We start from the raw sequence: 25,448 nt of genomic DNA on the forward strand, positions 1-25,448 counted from the left end.
CATTAAAACCTCCAGAAGACTTTGCCAAATTATATTTCATACAAATACTTAGGTGTGTGGCAGGGGACATAAAAGAATGTCCACAGATTTGGGGATCTGAGAAATTATCAGACCTGAATATGTGATGTGGAAAGCCTAATGGATGAGGGGGGAAGTTTTATTCTAATTGCTCAAATTGTATCTTCTTACTTTTGAAAGAGAGCATGATATGCAGTAAAATATGGAATCCCAATTGCTGCACCTTGCTTGAAGTCCAGTTTATCAGACAATGAAAAGACTGTGTCAACTGAAGCAACGGTATATTCTGCATAACCGCCAGAAATTGTACCAAGGGTAAAAACTCTGTCTCCTTTCTGATAGGAGAAAACAAATGCACAAGGTGAAACATTGTGCCAACATGTTTTCTGCAATTTGTATGTTAAAAATTGTCATTTTCTACAAGTTAAATAAATCCCTGTTTCAGGTGAAGTACACATGACATAACAACAGAAGCATTAGTCTAGACAGCTGTCTAATTTGAACTAAAACAGACGTGTCCACTAATTATTAGAAGACCAAGTTAATGACAGATAAAGATGCAACTTTCCAGAGATAAATGTTAAACAGGAAATCATTTTAGGAGATTCCTGATGTCTGAAGAACCCCTGCTCATCCTGGTTGTTTTACTAATCAGTCTTTGGCACAAAACCTCATGAAGGGTCATTTCACAAACTCAGATCATGAAGAAAGCCATTATGATGTCAAGACTTCAGAACAAAACAATGCAATTGCACTTCATAACTCAAAGCTCACTTGTGGGGGCTTATTGTCATTATCACTAGGGCAATATAACGTACTGCAGAGCAAGAATGCACAGGTCTACTCCTAAGAATTGGAATGTATGGGAATAAGAGACAAAGAAAGGGAACCTCTCCAAAGCAGCTTGTAAATCAGGATAAGTATAGTGGACATTTTCCAAAACAAAAATACTCAAAATTCCAGGGAGCTGTATTTTATTTGATACAGCACATTAGCAACTTGTTTAAAATGAAATACTGTACCTTAAAAGCAGTTACATGTTCCCCAACTCCCTCGACCACCCCAGCCACATCTGTCCCCGGTGTGTAGGGTAAAGCTGGTTTTTTAGCATGAGTCCCAGAACGAATATAGGTCTCCACAGGATTAATACCACATGCATGAACTTTAATAAGAACCTGGAGGAAGAAATGGGTATTCAATCAATCAATTATAAGGCCAATAGGAATGAGATATTTTTGCTCCATTTCAATATACATCTTTCCAGATTTTTTTTTTAAGTTCAATGGATAAGCAGCATAAAGCCAGTTACTTATTATTAGAAAAACTCAGAACATTTGCATATGGCAGGACAACATCTAGTTCCTAAAATACTGTAGTACAGCATCCTGCTAAAACATATTCACACATATAGTTTGTCTGGCAAGCAGTTGCAGATTCAAGGGTCAGAAGTACCAGCCTGGGATAACTCCCATTGGAACTGCCTGAGCCACAACTACCATAGAGTCAGGAGCATCAGAGGCTTACATACGGCACAGCTGTACACACACTGACTCCATGCTAGTCAAATCCTCACTTCTACCAAGCTTGCAGGACTCCCATGACGGCTAAGAACTGCAGTGACCCTGCTCAATGGGAGCCGGATTGCTGCAGCACTGATGCAATTCTTAGGAGCCACAGAGATTCTGTAAACTTGTTAGAAATGAGGATGCCATTTTGACTTACACGGAGCCAGGGCAAGTGTATCCTCCTTCCATGGGCGGCATGCTGCATTTTATGTGAGCCACCATATTTTCTCATTTCCCTCATTTCCCTGGTGGCACAGTGGTAAAACTGCCGCCCTGTAACCAGAAGGTTACAAGTTCGATCCTGACCAGGGGCTCAAGGTTGACTCAGCCTTCCATCCTTCCGAGGTCGGTAAAATGAGTACCCAGAATGTTGGGGGGCAATATGCTAAAATCATTGTAAACCGCTTAGAGAGCTCCGGCTATAGAGCGGTATATAAATATAAGTGCTATTGCTATTGGTATTCTTCCACTGAAGTGAAAGACTGGATTAGAACAAGCCTCTCCATGCTCTTAGAGAGCACCAGTGGCCTTCCTTCTCCAGTCAGTGCTGTTGCTACAAAAAATGTGTAGCACCTCTTACGGGCTGAACAAAGGGATTCCAGTTAGGAGGAGTAATCTAGATGCTACTGCCTCTCCTTGAAGGCTATATATCTAGTACTATCGCTGACTTATGATCTCTTTCCACACAGGCTTTCTGATAATTCCAACAAATAGGAAAATATTGATCTATATGCATGGTTTACGAAGTGCTGAGGATAAACAGTATTCTTCCCAAGTAATAACAGCTCTTTTCAGTGAAAGCCTGCAAACATTAAACCATTCAGGTGTTCAAGGAAACATTAGAATATGTAGTTTATACTACAAAACAACAAGATGTGTAACACTTCAGTATGAACTGGTGAGACTCTCAGGCTTAGTAACATACTGTTCTAGGGAACTGGACCTCTGGCTATTACTTTTCCTCAAAAACCCCACTTTAGTCTACACCATACAACACAGTGGCCAACATCCAGACTAACAATGGGCATGTGGGAAAACATTCCACATGCGCAACAGGAAAGGGGCCATTTTTTGCCATCTTCCCTTGCCTCTGCAGCCCACTGTACCTCCCAAAAATGTCCTTGAGGGTCCCACAAGAGGGACTCTCAGAAAGTCACCCCTCCCCTATTGTACGTGCAGAACATTTTTTTTTAATTTTTATTTATTTTAATTTTTTTTTGCCTGCATAACATTAATCTGGGGGTCAGGCAGTGATATCAAGGGATGTGTCTTTTAAAAATAATTGTCACACACCACTGATCCTGTTTTAGGTGGGCAAGAAGGCTTTCAACATTTCTGCCTGTCACAGAAGCCACTTCCCCATGCTAACTACTTTTGAAGCTGTTGTGGAAGTAGGCATACAAAGGAGAGGAGGAGTAGAGTACACAAGCTAGGTCTGGAATTGCTTTATAGTGTAACCATAATATTTGATTGTACTGACGTTGTATTTTACTATTTGGCAGCTGGGGAAAGTATTTATCACCTAGTGACCTAATAGCAATTTAGTTTCAACATTACAGAGCCTGATGTTGGCTGAAAGTTAGTTTGAAACAGTAGACAATTACAATGGCTTGGTTCAAATAATGCTGATCCATGGTTCAGTGTTATGTGAGGTTTGAAGTTCATGCAGCATTAGAATAAGGAATGGGCTTACGCAATCCCTCTTCCCCCTTGCAGGCTCCCATTTCCTTCCTGACATGCTGTTTAGTGTAAAGCATAGCTCTCCAGTTTGCATGTAATAGCAGACCATGATTTGCGCTAAAACAAGAAGTCAGGAAGAAAATCAGAGTCCCAAGGGAGCACACATTGAGGCCGTTCTCACAAGCAGCCTAATCCAGCCTGGGGCAGCCCAGCCTGAGTTAGGCTGGTCATGAAAAGTGGTGGGATCCGCACAGATCATTCTGCTTCCCACCCACCTAACCCTCTTAAGAAACCCAATTGTTCGCCGATGTTAAGGGTGTGCACACACCCTTAACCTGCCTGCCGGGTATTGTGTCTCTCCTCAGGTTGAGTTCAACCCGAGAAGACACAGAGGTGAGCGCCCATCTGATGCTCCGGATCCCCCAACGCAATGTGTGTGCCACATGCAGTGTTCCCTCTAAGGCGTGCACATGCTCACAAGTTTTTTGATGTACGCTCAGTTAATTTTAGATCCTGCTCAGGTTGAATCAGGAATGCCCCACTCTGAATGCATGTGTGTGCACACCGCCTTGATACTGCTGCCCAGAACAAAATTCATTCTGCACACAGATGAAAAAAATTAGAGAGAACACTGGCCACGTTGTGCATTGTGGGATGCCTGGAGACTGGAACAAGTTCCAGCCTCGAATGCCTCTACCCTGCTCCATGGAGCTTCACGGAGCAGGGCTGCCTGTGTCGGAACGTGGAGCTTCACCTTGCTCGTCTGCGGGGAAAGGAAGCTTTACATTCTCCACCCACCCACCCGCACAACCTAGCGATGGTGGTGGGAGTGCACTCCACGTTGCGACACAGGCAACCCTGCTCCATGAAGCATGGAGCTTCACAGCAGTTTACATAAATTAAAGGCAGTTTACATGAGGCAGTTTACATAATTAAAACAATGAAGGCAAGAGAAGAAGGGGGGTGAAGGGGGGAATGAAGAAAAATGGGGGGGACCCCCCCACGCACATTAAAACCTAAAAGCCTGGCAAAATAGATAGGTTTTCAGGAGCTTCTTAAAGGACAGAAGAGAGGGGGCATTATGAATCTCAGGAGGCAGAGTATTCCATAAGGACTGCAAGAATCACCTCTGTATGTCATATGTATGTCTGTCAATAATGACAAAACATGGTTTGCATAGTATGTGTGAACTGAGCCAAAGTCTGTCAATCTAGAATTCCAAAAAGCCTTAAAATGGAGAGAACCAGTCAGTTGCTTGGAGAGAGGGGAAACATAATATGTTGCAGAATGCTATAGGAAGTATGCGTCTGGCCTAGCACCACTTGATTCTTCTACACTCACACACATACACCCCAGCTGTATCCCTTCAGGCTGTGTTCTTGTGCCCACTGGTAGGTAAACTCCTAAAATTCTACTCACCAGTATGCAAAGGTTTGTACTGTTCTATGAGTAGCAAGGTATTCTTTTTCAACACCTAATAATGTGCCTTTTTGGTACACAGTTTCTAAGCATGCTGAAAAAAATACTCTTTGAAAACAGGCAGTTAAGTAGGATTTATTTGAATCTTCCCATCACTGTTCTCCCATATGTACTCAGAGAATGCCTTCACCCACTTGTAGATAGGTACAGAAAAAAATGTTTACTACAAATTTCCAGCATATTTCGAGCTATGTGCTCTTCATCAGGGAAAAAGAATCAAGAAATAATGGTGTTCCAAAAAAGATACTTGCTGTATCATTGTGATTTCTTGATTCTTCCCCCTGGTGAAGTGCACATAGCTCAAAATGCGTTGGGATTTTTTAATAAACACATTATTTTTCACACCTATCTACTATTTTCCCCCTTTTAGCTCAGTTTTTGGTGCTGCCTATTCACCATCCTCCATTTTTCTGTTCACCTGCTTGTACCACCACCACCCTCTCAGAACATGGGGCGACAGATCACTGCATGTTCTTTCTTCTTATTGAAGCGAGAATGGTTCCAGCAGCACAAGGAAGGGCTTATGCTGTAGAGCCATATGGCTACTTTGCTTTCCTTTCACCAGCACATGAACACCATTTTTAATGTACTATTGATGCCAGTTATATAATTTTATTATTTTTGCCACAAATATAAGGTGTTATTCTATGTTTTTGTATCAGATTTTGCTCTGCCTTAAAGTCTCTTTGTGCGCTTCCCTACTGGAACACAAAAATCTTTGAATAATTGAAATAATCATAATAAATACAGTATACAGTAGTTGTATCACTTTGAGGCATTCATTTCCACCTGGTTCTCTTTTGGAATTGGCAACAAGACATCCGACTGCAGCTTAAGCACTTCAGGTCCACCAAATTCAAATACTCTGACAGCTCTCATCACATTTTTCCCTGTTGCCATGGCAACCTGAAAAAAATCAGAGAGATAAAATACAATATCTTAATCTTCACTGCCTTCTCCACTTCAAAGAGAAAGGATCAAATAACATGCTCTTCAGCTGAAATTTAAATTAGGTTCACCACCCATTTCACTGTATTCTAAAATGTGGGGGCTTTTATAATAAAACTCTTTAGCTGCAAAGGAGAATAAACTTTTATAAAATAAAATGAATCAAACACATAAAATCATGTGCAAGCATCTGCACCAGTTAGAAATAGTACTTTTGTCATATCTTCAGGAAGATGTACCATATTCTGGGTTAATTGTGGGTTGTTTTTTTAAGTCAGTATAACCCCAATCTACATTTTTAAAGGGATCTTTTTGAAGAATAGCTTGAAATTCAGGAGTCAACATCAGCAAGCTTTCATACTCACAGATAAAAATCATGCAATGTGGAATTGGCCTGACTGGCCGGTACAACAATTTGTTAGCCTGTCTTATTTTAGGAACCAAGAAAAAGCAAAATCATTCTTACAGATGCCAAAACAAAGACATTTTGAGGAAGACAGAAACCTGAATAATTCAATATAATCAGCACACATATTCAACCTGATATTAAGTTCATTGTTTTTGTTGAAGATATATTCAGCCCATTCAGCCCATATGGCCAGGATAAAAGAAAAGGTTAGTCATTGCTGCACATTCTCTAGTTCATCTGTAAAGCAACAGAAAATGCAACAATTTTAGATGGAGCAGATACATATTCTCTTGTGAAAATGCATATGCATTTTCCCTACCACCCCCCACCACATCTATCCAGAATGTTATTTGAAATGCAACTTTTCTTTAAGGATAATCATATCCATTGAGAGATTAAACATATGCTAAACATCACCCCCCTGCTTCAGAAACAAGTGTGGGGCAGACTATTTCATAAAAAATGAATAGAAGATTTGAAAGAGTCTTGTCAACAATGTGTTATAATGGGAGGGGGGAGAGAGAAGGAAATAGCCCAAATGCTTCATGTAAAAACAAACAGGTTTCAAGAAAAGTTCCGACTTTCATTGGCGACAAGTTGGGAGAGCATGTTACCTACCATTCCATTTTACTTCTTGTACCAACACTGATACCTATCCGTTAATATTTACATTTCAGCAACAGCAAGTATTTTAACCTTTGTACCCTTGCAAAAACAGTGGACTTTAGATGTGAATAATTTTTAACTTTGATTGCCAATGATAATAAAGAAATCAGTCCTTTTTCTGTGTGAAAAAGAGGCCTAAAGACGACAACTGGGGCCCAACTAGAAATAATTTGAGAGAGCAAATAAAAACATTTTTCATTTGTATCAAAATTTCTAGCAATACTGCCTAGTAACCATGACAATCAGCCTCTATTTGCACAAAAGTTATGCTGCCTCTCTTTCACACAGTCATAGTCTTTAGAATCTCATAACACAACTAAAGCAGAAGCCAAATTCTGAAACCATTTACAAGTTTGTAAACACCACCAAACAATATTAAACATAACAAATCCAATAGTTTCAACATTTCATTCCAATACTGTATATTTTTTTAAAAATGCCTTCAAAATCACAACTCTCAGCTATCAGGAAGGTCAACAGATTCACGCTAACCCTACACTTAAGATTTATTTCAAAGTAGAACAACACGATGTATATTTTAGAAGACATCTTACAGAACTAAAAATATACACAGCACAAGGTCCGATTTCAAGGCACTCCACCTCTACAAAATTAAGCCAGTCATACACAGTTCTGAAGCATATTTGTTTTTAGATGGGTTTAATAACAACTTCCCTATGGTTTGTTAATATTTGCTGAATTAAGAAAATCACGCACACCCGACTTTTGGTGCCTTTTCTCCCTTGCCACAATCCTCCTGTGGCTTTAACAGCTGTGGGCACAGAGATACAGTGATGATGATTATGAAAGTTTCTCCTAGTGATGTTCTGCCTTCTTTTAACGATGCAGGAGCCCCGCTAAAAAGAACGAACTTCTACTCAGGAAAGACAGGAACGAATAACTATTCAGGAGAGACGACAGATTACAGACTGGGGTGAGGGGGGGGGTGTCATATGTTTAAGTGTTGCACCACATTAAAAACTCCGCTGGTCATAAACTGCAACTCCCTTCTCGATGCGATACTTCAGATATAGGGATGAAAGTCAGGACAGAGCCCTAACGTAGCACAGGCTGTATCACTGACTGCAGACGGCAAGTGGGAACACCATAGTTTGATTCGAAAGAGGAGATATCATAGCACGCAAGACTCTCTAAAAGTAGAAATCTAGTACAGCTGAGAGTTGACTGAGCTGGAGCCTTTCGGTGTTAGTTTTCTAGTTTCGCACCCTAGAGATCGGACAACTGCAGCCAAGCTATTCTTGCCATCGCTCCCTCTAACCTATAGACCCCATTTTGCGGCGCTCACCCTTTTACTGTTGAAAGCCGTGATTACAGGCAAGCAGTGCTCCCCCAACTAAACTGTGCAGCAGTTTACTTTCGTCCAACCTACATATCCCTCTATCTTCGATGCGCTTGCGCAATGAGTATCTTCCGGTTCATTCGACAGGGCGAACTTGAGTCTAGAGAATCCTAGTGCGCAAGCGCCAGAAAAGCTCCGCCTTTGCTCAACAAAGTGGGAGGCATACGCAGGCACAGTGGAGCATATCTATTTGTTCCCTGTTGAAAAAGGGTTGGGTTGACAGGTAACCACCCCCAGAGGGGTAACTCTGTTAGTTAATCTGTCTTGTATTAAAAATGACAGACTCGCGGCACTTTAAAAACCACGCATTTATTTGGTCATAAGCAGCTTGACTGCAGCATAAGGAAGCAGAGCTATCCATAGCTGGGGCACACGTTGTCCTCCCCGCGTGTGCTACCTATAGCATCGCTCTTGTGCCAAGACCACATGGAACCTGCAGCCCGATCTTGTGTTTGCTTATTTGCTCACTGAGACATACTCTCAACAAACAAGTCCTTACTCAGAAGTATATCCCATTGCGTTCGGGCACCGATTCCCAGCTAAGTGTGTCAAGTGCTCACACCAAGGTTTCTTAAGCGTGCACCGGGCTGCAGCCGTAGGTTGCAATCCTATGCGCAGTGTGAGCTCAAGCCCCACTGAACACACAGCTTCTGAGTAAACATGCACAGGATCGGAGTGCACGGGGCAAGGTTACTTGGGTGAAGAGCAGTCGGCACACATACCTGAGAATGTTCCCGCAGTCGCCTCCCTTCCGAGTTCTGGTGCTTTTCATCCTCCAGGTCGCCTAGAACGTCCGCTATCCTAATCTCCCTGGGAACAATACTCTCCTCAGCCTCTGCACTGCTTTCACACATAACTGCTCTGCTAGACCCGATTCAGCACCTTGTTTTCTAACAGCACCCTAAGAAATGTCGTGGAAGCTTGGGCAAATACTCCCTGAGCGTCGTGCTGGGAATCCTTCTCAAATACACATCCACACCCCTATTCCTTCTTGGAAAACTACTACTCTCCTAACATAGAACGTATACTTGGCTAAGCCAGGCGGCTAGTACAGTAAGGATACTTGGCTAAGCCAGGTTTATAGTACAGTAAGGATATCATCCTAATCTTCTTTACCTAGGAGTAAATCCTATTGAACCCAGTGGAACTTGATTCATGATGAGTAAATATGCATAGGCATTGAGTAGCGTTGCTCAAAGGTTATGCCCAGAGTGAGGTTTATTTAACTTAATGGGGCTTGCTTTTGAGTAAACATGCACAGGACTGGCAGCAAGTTTGTCCCAGGCGAGTTGCCGTCGGGCTAAAATGGCGGCGCCCGTATATGCTAGTAGCCGCCATTGCTTTTGTGGGCGAAGTCAGCAAAAAGGGGTGAAGAGCAGCTGCCGCTGGATTGCCTATGGCTGATTTCAAACGCTGGAAAGAGCAGCGGCTCTCGCGCGCGGATGGCAGCCGGAAGGGTAGCGTGGACGAGCCCATCGCGGGGATTGTGAGGCTTCTCAATGGCCACGATTGCTTCTGCACCACGAGCTCGTGCTCGGGGCGCTTGGTAGTGCTGGAGCAGCCGCCTCTTCCTCCCCCCACCGAGGTAAACCTAGCCTCGGTTTGCTTTGGACGCGGCGTGGCTGACTGGCTCTTTCTTCCCGCTCTCAGTTCTCAAAGGATTAGAGTGACTATCACTTTATTTATGCTGATTTCTAGACTGCGAAAACAAGCACAGAGTAGCTGAGTTCAGTTTTGCTTTGGAGTAAGCCTTCCTGAAAATAAGCGGGACTTGCTTCTGGTTTAAATGTCCGTAGAATTGGATTGCATGAATCCGGAACAGCCGCTACTGTTGCTGCTGAATCCTTTCCCCATCTCGGTAAATTCATTGGGCTAGCTTCATCACCTGACCCCAATTCAGGCTTGCTTAGTCCTTCGTAAGAGGACACACCACACCCTCCTTCCAGACTCCTTCAGAGTTTTGACTGACAGTTCTCCATTCAGCCCACAAAGGTTTCTTTTGCCTGAGCCAGATGTGGCAAATAAAAAAGAATGGCTTCTGGCATCTTTCTCCCTCTTCTCATGACCTTTACACTGCCCTGCTCTCTCCATCACATCACAGTGTTATAGGAATTTCAGTTTATGTTTTGTTATGGGAAAGTATGCATGCACACAACTGGATTGCTCTATGAAAACTGATGATATATAATTTCTGAACCCCACTAGGCTACCACTGGCTTTGAGATACAGAAGCAAAATTGTACCTGGCTCATGGTGACCCATCAAACATGTACAATGGAAAATGTGGTAAGAGTAAGACACTAGTGTCACTTCTTTGCACTTGCTTCAAGAATGCTTTTGTTTGCTTCATTTTGCATGGTGGCCATAAATACATCTATGTTGGGATGGTAGAATTTAACCATGGGATTATAGATGCTGCCTTCGACATGAGCAGGATTGTATGGATGATTTCTGCAACTGTTTTTCCTTTGCTTTGCTTGTCAATGAAGAATAGAAAAAGAACACTTCTGTTTAAGGGGAAGCTCTCTCTGTCATTGAACTTATCAGTCATACTGATTGGTTACGATCATTTTGCATTTGAGCTGAAGATGTTTCAGTATCACAGGAATTTCTTGCTTTCAGTGGCTGGTATCCAAACTCAGTTACTCAATAGTACTACTCTGGAGTTACTCTTTAAGAACTACTTAATTTCAGTAGGACTTCCTCTTGTAAAATTATTCAGGATGTCAGCCACTGTGTTTGTTTTGCTTAGTGACTTCTGCGGATGGAATTAATTCTGTGAGAGAAATTTCACTTAATTTCATTAAAGCTGTGATGATATACACACTTACTGAGAGTAAATCTAATTGACTTCATTAAACTTGTTTCTGAGTAAAGTACATAAGATTGTGTTCATGGGTGTCCACGGGATTTTTTCCTGGAGATGGAGGTCAACGCTGCCTTCAATTCTATACCTAATTGTTTAAAATAAGCCCCATGGAATTCAGTGGAACTAGCTCAATCCAGAGGAGGGTGGGATGCCTCCCCTTGTCCTCCCTCCTTCAGATGCCCATGATTGTTCTGTAACTGTGAGTTGAATTAATACTTGATTATACCTTTGACTATTGAGGCAAATTTTGCTAGACATATTTGTAACAGCATCCAGTTTCTACCAGGAGAGGGCAGATTGAGGATTGTTCATAGGGGAGTTTGCATCAAGATGTAACTAATTGCCATAGATTCTTTTGTCTTTCCCCCCAGAGATTCTTATCTAATAGAGCTGTTATATTGAAAATATGAGAGATCTTGAACTATGTTCATTAATTAGTTTCATATGGGAGTTTGTGTTCCAGTTCTTAAAAATAGAAAGGAGAGGAGAGTTACTAAAGTATTGTTGTTTTTTAAAGCATTTGATTTCACTGTTCATATATTCACTTGTAAGAGTTGCACTGCAGATTTACTGTATGTTTAGCACTGAAATTACTTTTGGATACTTTGGTTTTTTACTTTTGTTCATTGAAAAGAAAATAACATTTTTCTATTGATGCTTATGTTAACAAAACAAAAGCACTGTACTTCGTTATGAATAATATATTATGCCTTATGATATCATATGAACAGTGTAATTTCTACCTAATGTAAGATATTTGATACCTGAACCCAGTTATTGCAAATTGACATATATACTAGTCTACACCTGTAGATCTGATTGAGCCTAAGGAAGGAAGTCTGTAGCCACAGTAACTGCATAAAATCTGACTCTGACACCCATGTCCTTAATCAAAAGACCACATGGCAAAATTCTGTATTCTACTTTAATGAAAAATGGATATTTTAGAAATCTGAAAAAGAACTTGTTTCAAGCTCAGCAGTATATAATTACAGTTCCAGAAGTTATGCTTTCATATTTATTGATTGAGAGCCTGATCCCACACCCACTGGGAGTTTGGCGGTTGGCTCTTGTAGATGAACGTCTGTGGTGTACATTTTGAAGCTATAATAGGAAATTACTTTCAGTATTTCAATATTAAAGTTGAGCCTTTTGCAGGAAATTAGTGATCTAGAAGCTATAAGGTAACAACGTCCTTCAATCACAATATGTATTTCAAATACTTATTTTGAAGAAACATGAGTTATAAGTTTCTGTAGACTTAGGCCAGAAGCCAAAGATGCGGAGAGAGAACAGCCAGAACTATCTTTGCAAGATTCTTTGTATCCGCTGTGATAACCAACCATTGCTTTTTAAACTGAATTATCTGTTGGAGCTGGTCTCTGTCAAACATAAACTTCCAAAAAACAGTACCCCACCTCTTGCTGCACCTTGAGTTTTTCCTCCATATATCTTTTCCTCTTACTCTAATCAAGGCCTTAAGATGGTGATCATATAGGCATATTTTGTGTGTTTCCTTTTACCGTTCACTGTATCTGAAAGATGAAGAAATATATACCACAAGACTTATGCGAGCAATTAAATTGCCAGTTGTGGTTAAGAATATATTTATATACAGTTTTTCAACAAATACATTTTCCAAAGTGGTTTACATGGCAAAAGGATTGAGAAAATCCCTGTCCTAAAAGAGCTCACAGTATAAAACATGCAGCAGGCAGCCACTGGGAGGGATACTGCTGGGATAAATTGGGTTAGTTGCTCTTCTGAATATAAGAGAGCTACCACTTAAAAGGTGCTTCTTTGCTGAGTTTGTAGGGGCATATATTCTGGCCAATTCATCGTAAAAGTATTTACTTGGGAGTAGCCTAGTCTTAAACTGCTTAAGAGGCTAATCTAGAATGTTATACATTTGTATTTAAAGAATCCTATTATCCTTAGTTCTTAGTAAACTAGTGAAAGTGTTTTACCAATATGCTATTGTGAAGAGTCTTGGGGAATAAATGGAGAACAAAGAGTTCTCCATCAAACAAATATTGGTTGTTCGATGGCTGTGCTGCAGTGGTGATGAGAATGTTATGGTTGCCATTGGATAGAATGCTGTGAAAAGAGAGAACAGTTAATGTAAGTAGGGGGAGATGACTGTTGGAGTAGTTGGAGAGGGTTGAGCTGGGATTGAGGTGGGGAAGGGCTAGTCAAGAGACAAGTCTAGAAAAAGAGAGAGGAAATGGAGATGAAGGGACAGGCAGATTAAAAGGAGGAGAGAATTGCTGTTAGATAGAAAGAAAGGAGGAAGAAAAGAGAGTATTTTAAATCCTTCTGAGCAACTTTCACTGAGTGGGGTGATACAGTTGAAGCTTAGCCTGCTTCAAGTTTATACACTAATGCACTCTACGTAACTGAGAAGAGAGTAACAGTTATCTACTGAAACCTCTAAATAGTTAGTCAATATGGATTTTGGATCTACAAGAAACTTAGTTTTTAAAAAAGCACTAGTTTTTAAAAAAGCACTCAGATCTATTTTTTTCATGATTTCTTGAATTGGTTTGACTTCATGGCTAATGCCTTAAGCAGCCATGAAGTCAGGCTGTAAGACTGAAGAAGCAGTTTATTAAAAGGCAAAGAAAGCATTTGCTGACTTTCATCAGCTAAAAATCCTGTACAGTTTTATGTATTGAATTAGACCATCTAGCTCTGCACTGTCTGACTGCCAGTGGTTCTCCAGGGGTCTTTCTCAGTCTTATATGGAAATACCAAGGATTGAACCGGGGACCTTCTGCATGTGAAACAGTGCTCTACCCCTGAGCTACATGTGTTCCTTAACAAGAAAGCAATATACAGTATTCTTTTCTCTGCTAAAATCAGAAGGATTTTTTAAAAAAAACTAAAGGTAGCCTGGGTTAAGTTTCGTTTGGGCTTATTGTTGAGTTAGATAACAGATGATAGTCTTTTTAAATTGCATAAAGACCATCATGATAAGTGTATTCTTTCAACTTTTGCCAGTGGGTATTGTGGGTAAAATTGACCCAGTGAAGTGGAAAAAAATTATAAGACATTTTTAGAGTTTTTTCCTTCTTTGTATTCTTTAATTTTAATATGGTCAAAAGCCCTGTGATGCTCCATCTCCACTTGTAAGGTTTTTGTTTTGTTTTGTTTTTTGTAAATTAAAGTGTTTGCTCTGATGGTATTGGGGTTATCTTTAGGAATGTGCAAAACGTTTTGACTTGAAACAGGCCATTTTGAGTGTGTTAAGCTCAAAACAAAAACAAAAAACGAACCTTTCCCCCAAACCCCCATAAGATCCTAATTTTAAAATTTGTTTAAAATTGCCCTCTTGCCCGTTTCTTTTGTAGGTTGGGTGGTAGGCAGGGCCGGTGCTACCATTTGGCCAACTAGGTAGCCTCCTAGGGTGCAGACCTCAGAGGGGTGCAGAATGTAGAGTGTCAATGTGTTAAGAGTATGAGAAACCAGAATAATGAGTAGAAATATGAGGGGGAAAACCAGTTCATTGTGTTGAACACAATGGGGAGTGCAAGTACTTAGCCTTGCCTGGGGTGCAGAATAGTCAGGCACAAGCACTGGTGGTAGGTAGTACCCATCATGCCCTACCACACAACCCACTTTGGTGTCCCTAGAAGCTATCTATGGGGAACAGTGGGGTGTTTCAAGTTTCCCTATGGCCAAAACACTCGAAAGGTTTCAAGTTTTATTCTGTCAAAACAACCAGTTTGTACAACTGGATGAAACATTTTGGACATCTGCGTTTTGTTTCAAGCTTGAAACAAAATGCAAAATTTGTTCTGTGCACATCCCAAGTTACCTTGTAGTTGCATTACCTAGTTACCAGTTGCATTTAATGGAAAACTGAAACTGACCAGTACCTATTGAATAACTTTAATATGTATAAAGGTATCACCGTGACCCCATTATTTATACTGCTTTTCTATTTCTGTTCTGCCAAAAGGCAATACTTAGTGAAGGTCTCACCCACCCACCACCTTCAACTGCTGTCATGCTCAAAGCAATCCTTAACATTTTTCATGTTTTACTTACTCTGGGTCCACTATTTGAATCCAAGAGCAGATTATAAAAGTACACTTTTTTATTCAGCCCAATGTTAAAACAAAATGTTATCGAATAAAGGCACTGCTGAGAGGAAAAGGTTGCTTTGCACTGTTCATTTCTCTTCAGTTTCCTCCACCCCCAAAGGAAAAGGTTATTCAATGTGTAGATGTGCACTGATAGTTTAACTTTGAAACAACAATAAAATCTAGATCCAAAATTATTCAAGGGATGGGACTTACAGACACCAGCATCTACACACTTCTTAGTTTGTTCCTATAATTTATCTTAGCTTTTTCAAAACCTAAGGAACCTACAAAACTAGTTTTTCAAAACCTAAGGGACGTGCAAAATTAGTTTAACTGGAGACTTTTGATGAGATATTAAAAATAAGTGTGTGTACTTCGGGCAGTGTGCAATACTGCCTCCAGCTCTCTAAAATGCTATCATCTGTACATGACTTTTTGAAAGTCAAATCCCAGTAGAATGCTGTGCCATAACCATTATGCCAAAGAGAAAATACAGAGCAAAGTGTATACATATTACAAGTTGCTGAAATGTATTTTAATTAGGTTGAATCAGCTTCTGTTATGCCATGTTTAGATCCTAAGTAGGCGGTTCTATGTATGTGCACCATTGTTGAATTGATATTAACTTATTATGGATCTTTTAGCTTACAGCATTACAGAGAGCTACAGATGATGCCATATTCAAATTTGAACCATTTGTACTTCATGTACAGTGTCAAGAGCTTCAAGATGCACAACTTCTGGTAAAGTAAAAAGTTGTTCTAGTGCTTAAATTCCATATTTACTACATTAGTAACAGTTGGCACTTGCCTAACTTTTCACACCTAGAAGTGTTCCCTGGAGCATTGTGTATTTAATAACCGAGACTATGAAAATATGATGATGGGGGAAAATTGAATTTTTTTTATTATTTCTACAGATGTGATGCTCATAATGAAATTATGGTTTGGTTGAAACCAATGGCAAAGCTCCCACTGGCTTTTGGAATAAGAAGTTCAGAAACAAATAGAACCTGCTTTTCAGTTAGTTGGCAGCTTTCTGAGCTGTCTGTTATCTGACAACCAAAGCCTGGCAGCCAGTGCCTGTTAGTGTCTAACCATGACTGTTCTTCCTTCACATTTTATTGGACGATACCCCTGTCACTTCAAGATGCTTTTCACTCTAGGCTGCTTCAAAAGTAGACGTTGATATGGTGTGGGTGGTCTTCTGCTTAGGAGAAAAAATGGAACTTCTGCACACGCAAGCCCTTTCATGCTACAAAGGAATTGCTGGATTTCCCCCTATAATATGACGTACATCAGATTGTCCTGCATTTATGGATTTTTTTCAGCTGTACAATCTGAGGATGTGGACAGGATCATTGGTAGACTAGGTTGTGCTTTCTGGCTAATAAAAGCTATTGGTAGGACTGGCTATGGGCAGGGGATGTAACAAATTAATCTTTGGTAGAAGGTATGATTCCATGCTGCTTAAAATTAGCAATTTTTTTATGGATTTATTTATTTATTCAATTTTATACCACCCTTCCAAATGGCTCAGGGCGGTTTACAATTAAAAACAAAACTATTAAAACCAATAACAGTTAAAACAGAAATGTAAACAATATAAAACATCAATTAACAATTAAAACATCATAAAAACAATTAAACAATCAGAACAATTAAAAAACCCTGAAAAGCAGGTTACAGCATTAAAACAATTAAAACTAATTAAAAACCCTGGAAGGCCAGGCCAAACAGATAGGCTCTCCTGAAGGTCAATAAAGAATTCAGATTGTGGATTTCTGCCAGGAGTGCATTCCGCAGCCCAGGAGCAGCTACAGAGAAGGCCCGCCTCTGAGTTGCCACCAAACGAACTGGTGGTAACTGGAGATGGAGCTCCTCAGAATTATCCACCTTCTGCTCAAAAACCCGTGCTTTGACTTAGCTATACTAGATAATTTCCAGCCACTTTGCAATTTCCCCTTTTTGGACAAGGTGCTTGAGCATGTGGTGGTGTCCCAGCTCCAGATATTTCTGGTTGATACTACTGATCTTTCAATTAGTTTTCTGATCTCATATGGAACTGAAACACCTTATGTCATTCTAGAGGATAACCCATGACAAGGACTAAAGAGGAGGGATAAATCTCTGGTACTTCTGCTAGGCCTATCAATAGCTTTTGATACTATCAGCTATGGCAGAGCTACTCAGCTTCGGTCTTCCTGCAGATGTTGGCCTACAACTCCCATCATCCCTGACTACTGTGGCTGAGGATGCTGGGAGTTGTAGTCCAAAAACAGCTGGAGGACTGAAGTTGTGTAGTCCTGATATTATTCTGGACTGTCTTGCTAGGATGGGCCTGAGAGGCAATGCGTTGCAGAGGCTCTGATACTTCCTGGTGGGTAGATTCCAGAAAGTGATGTTTGAAGACTCCTATTTGACACTATGCCCTTTGACTTATAGTGTCTGTGGGATTCAGTTATTTATTCAATGCCTTCTGTGCTGTTTAACATCTCCATGAAACTGCTAGGAGATAATTTGTGGGTTTGTGGTTGGGAGAGGTCAACAATATGGTGATGACACCCAGCTGTACTTATTGGTAACAGCCCTGTCTGAAGAGACTGTAGACATCCTGAACAAGTGCCTAAACTGGTATGAATGAAGGTGAACAAGCTGATACTAAATCTGGACAAGACAGAGGTTGCTCTTGCCAGGAAATCTACTGATCTGATGATGGTACATCAATCCATTCTGGATGGGATTTCACTCCCCTTAAAATACCACATTTGCAGCTTGGTAGTGCTCCTCAACTTGGCCTTGCCCTTGGATGCCAGATGGCTGCTGTGACTTTGGCAACCTTTGCCAAGCTTTGGCTGGTCTACTAGATATGTCCATTCCTAGATCAGACAGACCCGGCTATCATTTCCCACACTCTTATTATTTCTAATTAAGAGTACAGACTGAACTGTACATGGGCCTTCCCATAAAGATCATTCTGAGTCTTCATCTGGTATACAATGCTGCTGCAAGGGTTCTGGCTGAAGTCTGATATCATCAACATATCACCTGTACTGATAAAGCTGCACTGGTTACCAGTTTGTTTATGAGTGCAGTATCAGTGAGTACCTTTGCAGTCCTAAACAACATGGGCCCTGGTTTCTTTAAGACTGCCTTGCTCCATGAGGTCTGCTAGAGAAGCCCTACTCTGTATCCCATCACCAGCCATAGTACACTGGGTAACGATGTGTGAACAGGTATTCTCAGTCATGGCTCCCACATTGTAGAACTCATTTCCACAGGAAATGCGTACAGCAACTTCCTTCCTTGTCTTCAGAAGCCAACTGAATACCTGGCTATTTATACAAGCTTTGAAACTAAATCCTCTTTTAAGTCAGCAGTTTTACAAGCTTTTTGTAAACTATCCACCCTTTTATGTCTGCAGTTTTCTGTGCAATCTCCTATTTGTTTAATATAATAATACTTATGAGCATCCCATAACAAATTGTTCTCTGGGCACAAATTGGTGTATAATCTGATTTTTGATGCACACTGGTATAGTTGGTTGTTAGTTTTAATGATTTTGTTTTACTGATTGATGGAAGCAGCTCTGAATCTTCAGAGAAGAGTGAGGTAGAAATCCTTTAAAACAAGTTGTTCTGGCAAGAACTAATCTGCCTACTTTCCTTTCACTATCCTTACAACTGGTCAAAATTTGGCCCCAAATCGGTTAGGCAGTTCACAGGTTAGCCCACTTGTGCCTCAAATTTTCACATGTTCTCCATCTTGAATTGGAGTTGTTGACATCATCACAAACGATGCCTTCGAGGTGTCCCTATGTATCCTTACAACTGTGCCAGATTTGGTACAAATTGGTTCTCACTTACTCCTCTAACATTCACACGTCCGCCATCTTGAACTGGGTTAGATGGCATCATTATAAACTGTGCCCTTCAGATGTCCCTATGTGTCCCTACAGCTGTACCAGATTTCGTTCAAATCAGTTAGACGGTCCACAAGTTATCCCATGTGCGCCTCAAACCTTCACGCATCCACCGTCTTGAATTGGGGTGGATGGCATCATCACAAAATACACTATTGAGGTATCCCTACAACTGTAATCAATTTTGTTCATATTGGTCCAGACACTGTGAAGATGATATGGGGGGACTCACACACAGAATACTGGGTGATCTCATAAGCTTACTTTCCTTAATAAAACTTTTTAATAAAATTAAAATCCTGTTCAAATTCTGTAAATATCTTCACACTATTGTTGGACGCTGCTGGGTGTTAAAAAGGTATTAAAGCTATAAATTCTTTTATAGTTGCATACTATTTGCAGTAGTTCCTTCTGCTGTGACATTTTTGAATAATTAAAACCAGAAACAACTGTTGATATTCAAATATAATGGGACACCTAGTCTGATTTGCCACATTCGTCAAGGCATTTGGAATAGAAGTTGGTACCTGACAATGCAGTTTACTTGAACTATTGTAAATCTTTTCAAGATTTGAGTCCTTAGATTACTGTAGTGTCTAGTTTCAACTTGCTGTTTGTTCTTCTTTTTATAGCATGCAGTGGCTATAGAAGCTGGATTTAGAAATTCTGGTATAACTGTTGGTCGTAAAGGGAAAATTATGATGGTATGTTATTTTTCTGTGCTTTGCATTATATGGCCACAGTTACCTATAAACATTTGCACAACTTCTCCTGGATTTACTTTCTGGTTGAGAACACATGAAGGCAACATTAGTATATCAACCAGTAAGTTCACTTGGGTGAATGCACTGTGGCTACCTTAAGTCCCCTGTATGACAAAGGCACTTTTTTTGAGCCAGTGCCATCGCAGGAGTAAAAGTAGCTGTATAGGTGCAGTACAATATTCATGTGGAAGCACCTTGGTCAGACACCAAGCATAGCAATGGCCCAATTGTGTAAAATATTCAGTAGTTATTAAAAAAATATATAGCGGAAAAGGATGTTGCATGCAGAGAAAAATAGGAACTCCCGCAATTATTCTTTATTCCTAAAAGATAGTGAGGCTGTTCTTACAATCAAGCAAAACCAGACTAAGGAAGCCAAGCCTGGTCTTGGCTGATCATCAGAGCTGCTGGGATCATGCCCAATTCTGGCAGTGCTTCGGCAGCAAACATGCCTGTGGAGCCCACCAATTAAACGGAGTTAAGGGAGTATGCACTCCCTTAGCCCGTTTTTTCTAATTGTCTGTCAGCACCGGTGCTGGGAGACTATGGGGCTCCTGGCGAGCACCGAGGGAATCCCCACCATGCACTGCGCACTTGTGCAGTGCATTGTGGGATTTCCGGGGGTCTGGACAACATGTCCTGGCCCCCAACCTTCCGTGCTGCCAGGGGCAACTGGCAACCATCCTGGTGGATGACCCACCCGCCCAACATGGACTAGGCGATCATCTGCAGGGAAGGTAACTTTTCAAAGCCTTCCCTACTTCCCACCCTCAAGTCCTTCTAATGGATCATGAAAAAGGGCTCAGTATATTATTACTAGTGTTTTATTTCATAAATTTTCCTCCCTATATGCTGGTTGACTTTTAAAAATGAGGAGAAGCTTCCTTGCTTTTGTATTGCTATAGGCTGTCCGGAGTACCCATTGCTTAGAAGTTCCACTAAGCCAGAAAGGAAAACTGATGGTTAGTGAAGAATATGTTGACTTTGTAGTTCAAGTTGCTAATCGGAAGATGGAAGAAAATAGGAAGAGAATTGACAGGTTTGTTAATATATATAATTTTCATCCTGATAGTTTAAATATTACATGTAGAAACATGTAAAATATATAGATGGATAGTAGTTAAGAAATGGGTGAACTAAAATTTACTCAGTGTAATATCAAAGTTTTATATTCATTAACATGGAATTTTGTCCATATTTACAAAAGTGGCCAAGGTATGCCACTTGGGGATTTCTTAAATCTTGAGCTGCCTGATTGAATGACAGGAAGTGAAATACTGTTAGTGCCCTGTGCAGTTCTATCATTTCTCAAAATTCATGTTACTAGTCTGGCAGCCCCCCTTAAAGAGGTATGTGTGATTTTGTTCATCTATCTGCTATTCTACCTCGCCTCTTAACTAGAATAATACCTGTGATTTCTCACATGTTGTTTGATGGTGCTTAGAGGCTCTAATGGGAAAGTAGGCATGTGCATGAACCGAGTTTCGTTAACTGGTTCGGCACCGTGGAGAGGGGAGCGGCAAGTGGGATCTTTAAAAAAGAGGAGAGCAGGTCCTTACGTGCTCACTGCCACCACATGAAGCTTCCTGTTGTGGGGGGCACTCATCCCAAGAACCTGTGCATGGCACTCGCACACATATGGCGTCATGGCAGATGCCATTTGCGTGGGCAGCATGGTATACTGCCCACGCAAATGGCTCCCGCAGATGCTGTGTGCTTGCCAGTGCTGTGCAAGGATTCTTGGGAAGCCGCGTGCAACAGCGGAGAGCAGGGAAAGACTTGCTCTCCTCTTTTTTAAAGATCCCACTTGCCGCTCCCCTCTCCACGGTGCCGAACCAGTTCACAAACCTCGGTTCATGCACATGCCTACTTTCCCATTAGAGCCCCTAGGCACCATCAATGTTCTGGTGGAAAGCGGCTAAGGGGAGGCATGATAGAGGCTTATAAAATAATTTATGGTGTGGGAAGAGTAGTTAGATAAATTTTTCTCTCACAACAGTAGAACCAGAAGTCATCCCATTAATGTGCTTGCTAGGAATTTTAGGGCAGACAAAAACATTCACTTGTTCACACAGTGAATAATTAGTCTCTGGAATATATTGCCACAGGATGTGACAGTGGCCACCAGCTTGTATAGCTTTAAAAGTGGGTTACAAATTAATGAATAAGTCTATCAGTGGATACTAGACCTGATGGCTACATGCAACTTCCAGGGTCTTTGAATGTCAATTGAAGAGGAGCAAGAGCAGGCGAGGACATACCTTTATCATCCACTTGTAGGCTTCTGATTGTCAGTTGTGGAAAATGGGATGCTGGACTAGATAGGACTTGGGCCTGATCCAGCATGGCTGTTCTTAAGATGCACCATGGAAATGGGAATGAATTTAGGAAGTGTAATCCTGAGCAGATGAAAAACAATAGCAGACAAGCAGTTCTGAACCATCGTTTGCCCACTGTACTTTTGGGAGATGGGCCCATAGTGTAGTTTCTTAACTTTGGCTAGCACGCCCATGTTTCACATTATATCTAAATCCAGCCTCTGTTAATAAGTGGATACGGTAATATTTGCATGAATGCACAAATATCTACCCATGCCATTATAGCAGTGGCGTAACTATAGGGGGGGCTGGGGGGCATGTGCCCCGGGCGCCACCCCGGCGGGTCACGTGGGGGGTGCCAAAAAGTGGCTTTCCCCCCGCCGCCCCCCCGGATCGCCCGCCAAGTGTGGTGGCGTGCGTGCGGCGGCAATTCGGCGGTGGGTCGCCCGCCGAGTGGCGGCGGCGGGTCGCCTGCCGAATGCAGCAGTGGCTGGTGGCATCCCATGGCCTGTGTAGCAGCGGCGCGGAGTGCAGGCAGCAACGCCGAGCCGAGCAGCCTGGCGTCGGCTCGGCGTTGCTGCCTGCACTCCGCGCCGCCGCTACACAGGCCATGGGATGCCGCCAGCCACCACACCAGCCACCGCCGCACTCGGCGGGCGACCCGCCACCGCCGAATCGCCACCCCGCCACCGCTGAATCGCCGGCTGCCGCGCCGGGCCAGGTATGTGGGGGCGGGGGGAGCACCATTTCAGGGCCATAGCTTGCCCTGGGTGCCGTTTCCCCCCGGTACGCCACTGCATTATAGAGATATACATAATTAATTCATTCTGTAGCTAGTATTCTCAAATTGTAGCTTTTGGATTATAAGAGCTAATTGAATTGAAATAATTCTCACACACACACACACCCATCGTTGTAAGAACTGGCTTCGAAATTAGTCTTAAGTGTTGTGTTGACATATTTATGAACCTCTGGACAGTTTCATATACAATGGGAGTTCCATCATAGTTGTGGCTGATAAAAATAGCAGTAGTTCCAGGGACAACTCCATTGCATAGCGGAAGGGAAACGTTTCATGAATTAGTATGGTGATTAACATGTATGGTAATTAACATAGAAGAAAGCACCTAGATTAGTGTTTTTGAAAGTAATTGTAGCAGCATTTTGGTATATTAGTTACATGTGTGATACTTGCTACTCGCTTAAAGGAGTGGAATGAGAAACATAAATCCATGTACTTTTTTCAGATTTTACAGCTCTCTACAGTTTGCTTTGGAAAACAGAGACCATGGCAATACTTTACGTTTTGAGGAGAAAGTAAAGAATAATATTGTGGACTCCTGCAAAAGAAAAAGCAAATCTAAAGGAAACAAAAAGGATGATGATTATGCTTCTCCAGGGAGAAACAGAAGGTTAGAAAGTGAAGATGATACAGAGAGCAATCTTAACTTTTTCCACTGAAATGTGCTGAAAATAGGATCTTGTGAAATACTGTAGGTATAGTCACGTGTTTGTATAATGTTTTGGTTCTGCTCTTTGTAAGAGCTTAGGTTACTGTGCTCTAGAAAGTAACATGTTCTTAATACAGCTATCGATATTAAGTTAATAGCAATGTAATAAAATTCAATAAATTGTAGATTGATATTCTGTAGATGTATTTTTTTACTGGCATTAAAGATGGACCAAAGAAAAGCTACATTAATACAAAACTAGTTTGACTGGTGCAGAGCATCTGCAGCTTAGTAGACTGTTCTTCTTGCCCTGCACCACAGCCCCTCACTCCAGAGATCTCCCCACCCTCACACCAGCCCTGCTCCTCCTCCTCCTTGCAGGGCCCTAGTTCAATGAGGTTCAAGCTCCTTCCCTGGGCAATGCTGGCGGCGGAGAGGGGAGACCGAGGTGGGGATGGTGGCTGAGATAGCAGCAAAAGCCCCTTCCGTGAGCCTGCCTGCCACCCAAATATCAGGTTGGGCTGATTTTGGCCCAGTTTTAGCCTCTGTGTGCACATGCATGCAGAGGGCCTCAAAATGGGCCAAAAATGACCTGACATTTGCGCAGCAGGCAGGCTCACGGAAGGGGCTTTTGCTGCCATCAGCCACCACCCCCACCTCGGTCTCCCCTCTCTGCCGCCAGCACTGCTGGAGTACCGTGCTCCGCCAGCTGCATCCCCGCTGCCGCCATCCTGCCACACAATGGCAGTTTCTAAAGGTTAAAGAAATAAGTTTTTATTTGCCCAAGCCCTCAAGATGGGACAGCAAATCTTTTTTGCCTACAGGCAGTGAAAAGCTTATTCCACCCCTCCCTCGGGCAGCAGCAGTGGGGGTTGACAGGCCCCTTACTGGCTGTCATGGCAGCTTTCTTCTGTGTTGTCTCCTCCAGGCACCTCCAGCTGCCCCTGGCCTGCATTTTCATTGGTTATGGCTGCAGCAGGCTTGGGGCTTGCCACGTACCATCTAAGTGTTACATATATAGATTGATATGGAATATTCCAAGCTGTACCTAATAAATCATCAATAAAACCTTGTTTTTGATCTATATGTGCTTTCCTTGCCTGAAAATGCAGCTTGGGGGATTAAATACTGGTCTAAAACACACTTCTATTACAGACTTATTTCTTCCTATGTCACATAGTAGGTGTAATTGAGACCATCGGGTCTCTTCTGAGAGTAAATGCTTTTGCTTTCTACAAAAATGTTTGAAAGAAGAAAAGCATGAGACAAATTCATGCTTGATCAAGCTGCTAAATAAATAACAAGTATTAATCCCAAGCACCATTAATAATCAGTTTTATATTCTCCAGATGAGTAAACCTTTAAAAAAAATTATAGGAGATATCCACATGGTTGTAAATTCAAGTATGTGAACCTTTTCACACTTTTTAGTGGATAGAGCACAATATATTTACTGAAGATGTCATTTCTGCTCCTGTTCTTGCTGCTTTAAAGGTTTTATGTGGCGATATTTGCCTGAAACACGGGCTAACATTTTCCACAGTAAAACGTGGGTGGTATACTTGTTAGAATGTTGAACTAGGACCAGGGAGACATGAGTTCGAATCCCTGTTTAGCCATGAAATTCACTGTGTGACTGGGTCAGTCACTAAACTCTCAGCCTCACCTACCTCTCGTGGTGCTTGTGGGAATAAACATAACCATGTATACCACTCTTGGAGGAAGACTGGAATATAAGTGTAAATAGGTTGTTTTAGTAAGACTTTATCTGCCTACTTTCCTTTCACTATCCCTACCACTGTACCAAATTTGGTCCAAATTGGTATCCACTTGCAGCTCAAAGGTTTATGTGTCCACCATCTTGAATCAGTGTGGATGACATTACAAACTACACCCTTGTGCCATCCCTATA

At 41.6% G+C, this 25,448-nt stretch overlaps 2 protein-coding genes across 7 annotated transcripts in view; one reads left to right on the forward strand and one right to left on the reverse strand.

Moving 5' to 3' along the window:
• Nucleotides 1-25,448, reverse strand: part of CRYZ (crystallin zeta) — a 67,813-nt gene that overhangs the window by 9,880 nt on the left and 32,485 nt on the right. Inside the window, exons 1-5 of one of the 5 annotated variants that reach the window (XM_053246358.1) lie at nucleotides 8,072-8,427; nucleotides 6,231-6,336; nucleotides 5,532-5,648; nucleotides 1,041-1,193; nucleotides 190-353 (exon numbers count right to left, since the gene is read on the reverse strand). In XM_053246358.1, the coding sequence (XP_053102333.1) occupies nucleotides 190-353; nucleotides 1,041-1,193; nucleotides 5,532-5,642 (428 nt within the window). In that variant the 5' untranslated portion in view covers nucleotides 5,643-5,648; nucleotides 6,231-6,336; nucleotides 8,072-8,427. Of the gene's footprint in view, nucleotides 1-189; nucleotides 354-1,040; nucleotides 1,194-5,531; nucleotides 5,649-6,230; nucleotides 6,337-8,071; nucleotides 8,428-8,847; nucleotides 9,128-9,241; nucleotides 9,456-25,448 lie in introns of those variants that run through there. The other 4 variants (XM_053246357.1, XM_053246355.1, XM_053246356.1 and 1 more) reach the window with 4 other exon arrangements.
• TYW3 (tRNA-yW synthesizing protein 3 homolog) lies at nucleotides 9,324-23,729 on the forward strand. 2 transcript variants are annotated; one of them, XM_053246360.1, is made up of 6 exons: nucleotides 9,324-9,710; nucleotides 10,331-10,411; nucleotides 15,727-15,825; nucleotides 19,636-19,707; nucleotides 20,673-20,806; nucleotides 23,333-23,729. In XM_053246360.1, the coding sequence occupies exons 1-6, from the start codon at nucleotides 9,522-9,524 to the stop codon at nucleotides 23,544-23,546; spliced, it is 789 nt and encodes a 262-aa protein (XP_053102335.1). In that variant the 5' UTR covers nucleotides 9,324-9,521; the 3' UTR covers nucleotides 23,547-23,729. The 2 variants fall into 2 exon arrangements, with proteins under 2 accessions (XP_053102335.1, XP_053102336.1); XM_053246361.1 differs by lacking the exon at nucleotides 9,324-9,710 and adding an exon at nucleotides 9,897-9,983.

This window comes from Hemicordylus capensis, chromosome 4, assembly GCF_027244095.1.
Source record: "Hemicordylus capensis ecotype Gifberg chromosome 4, rHemCap1.1.pri, whole genome shotgun sequence".
NCBI lineage: Eukaryota > Metazoa > Chordata > Lepidosauria > Squamata > Cordylidae > Hemicordylus > Hemicordylus capensis.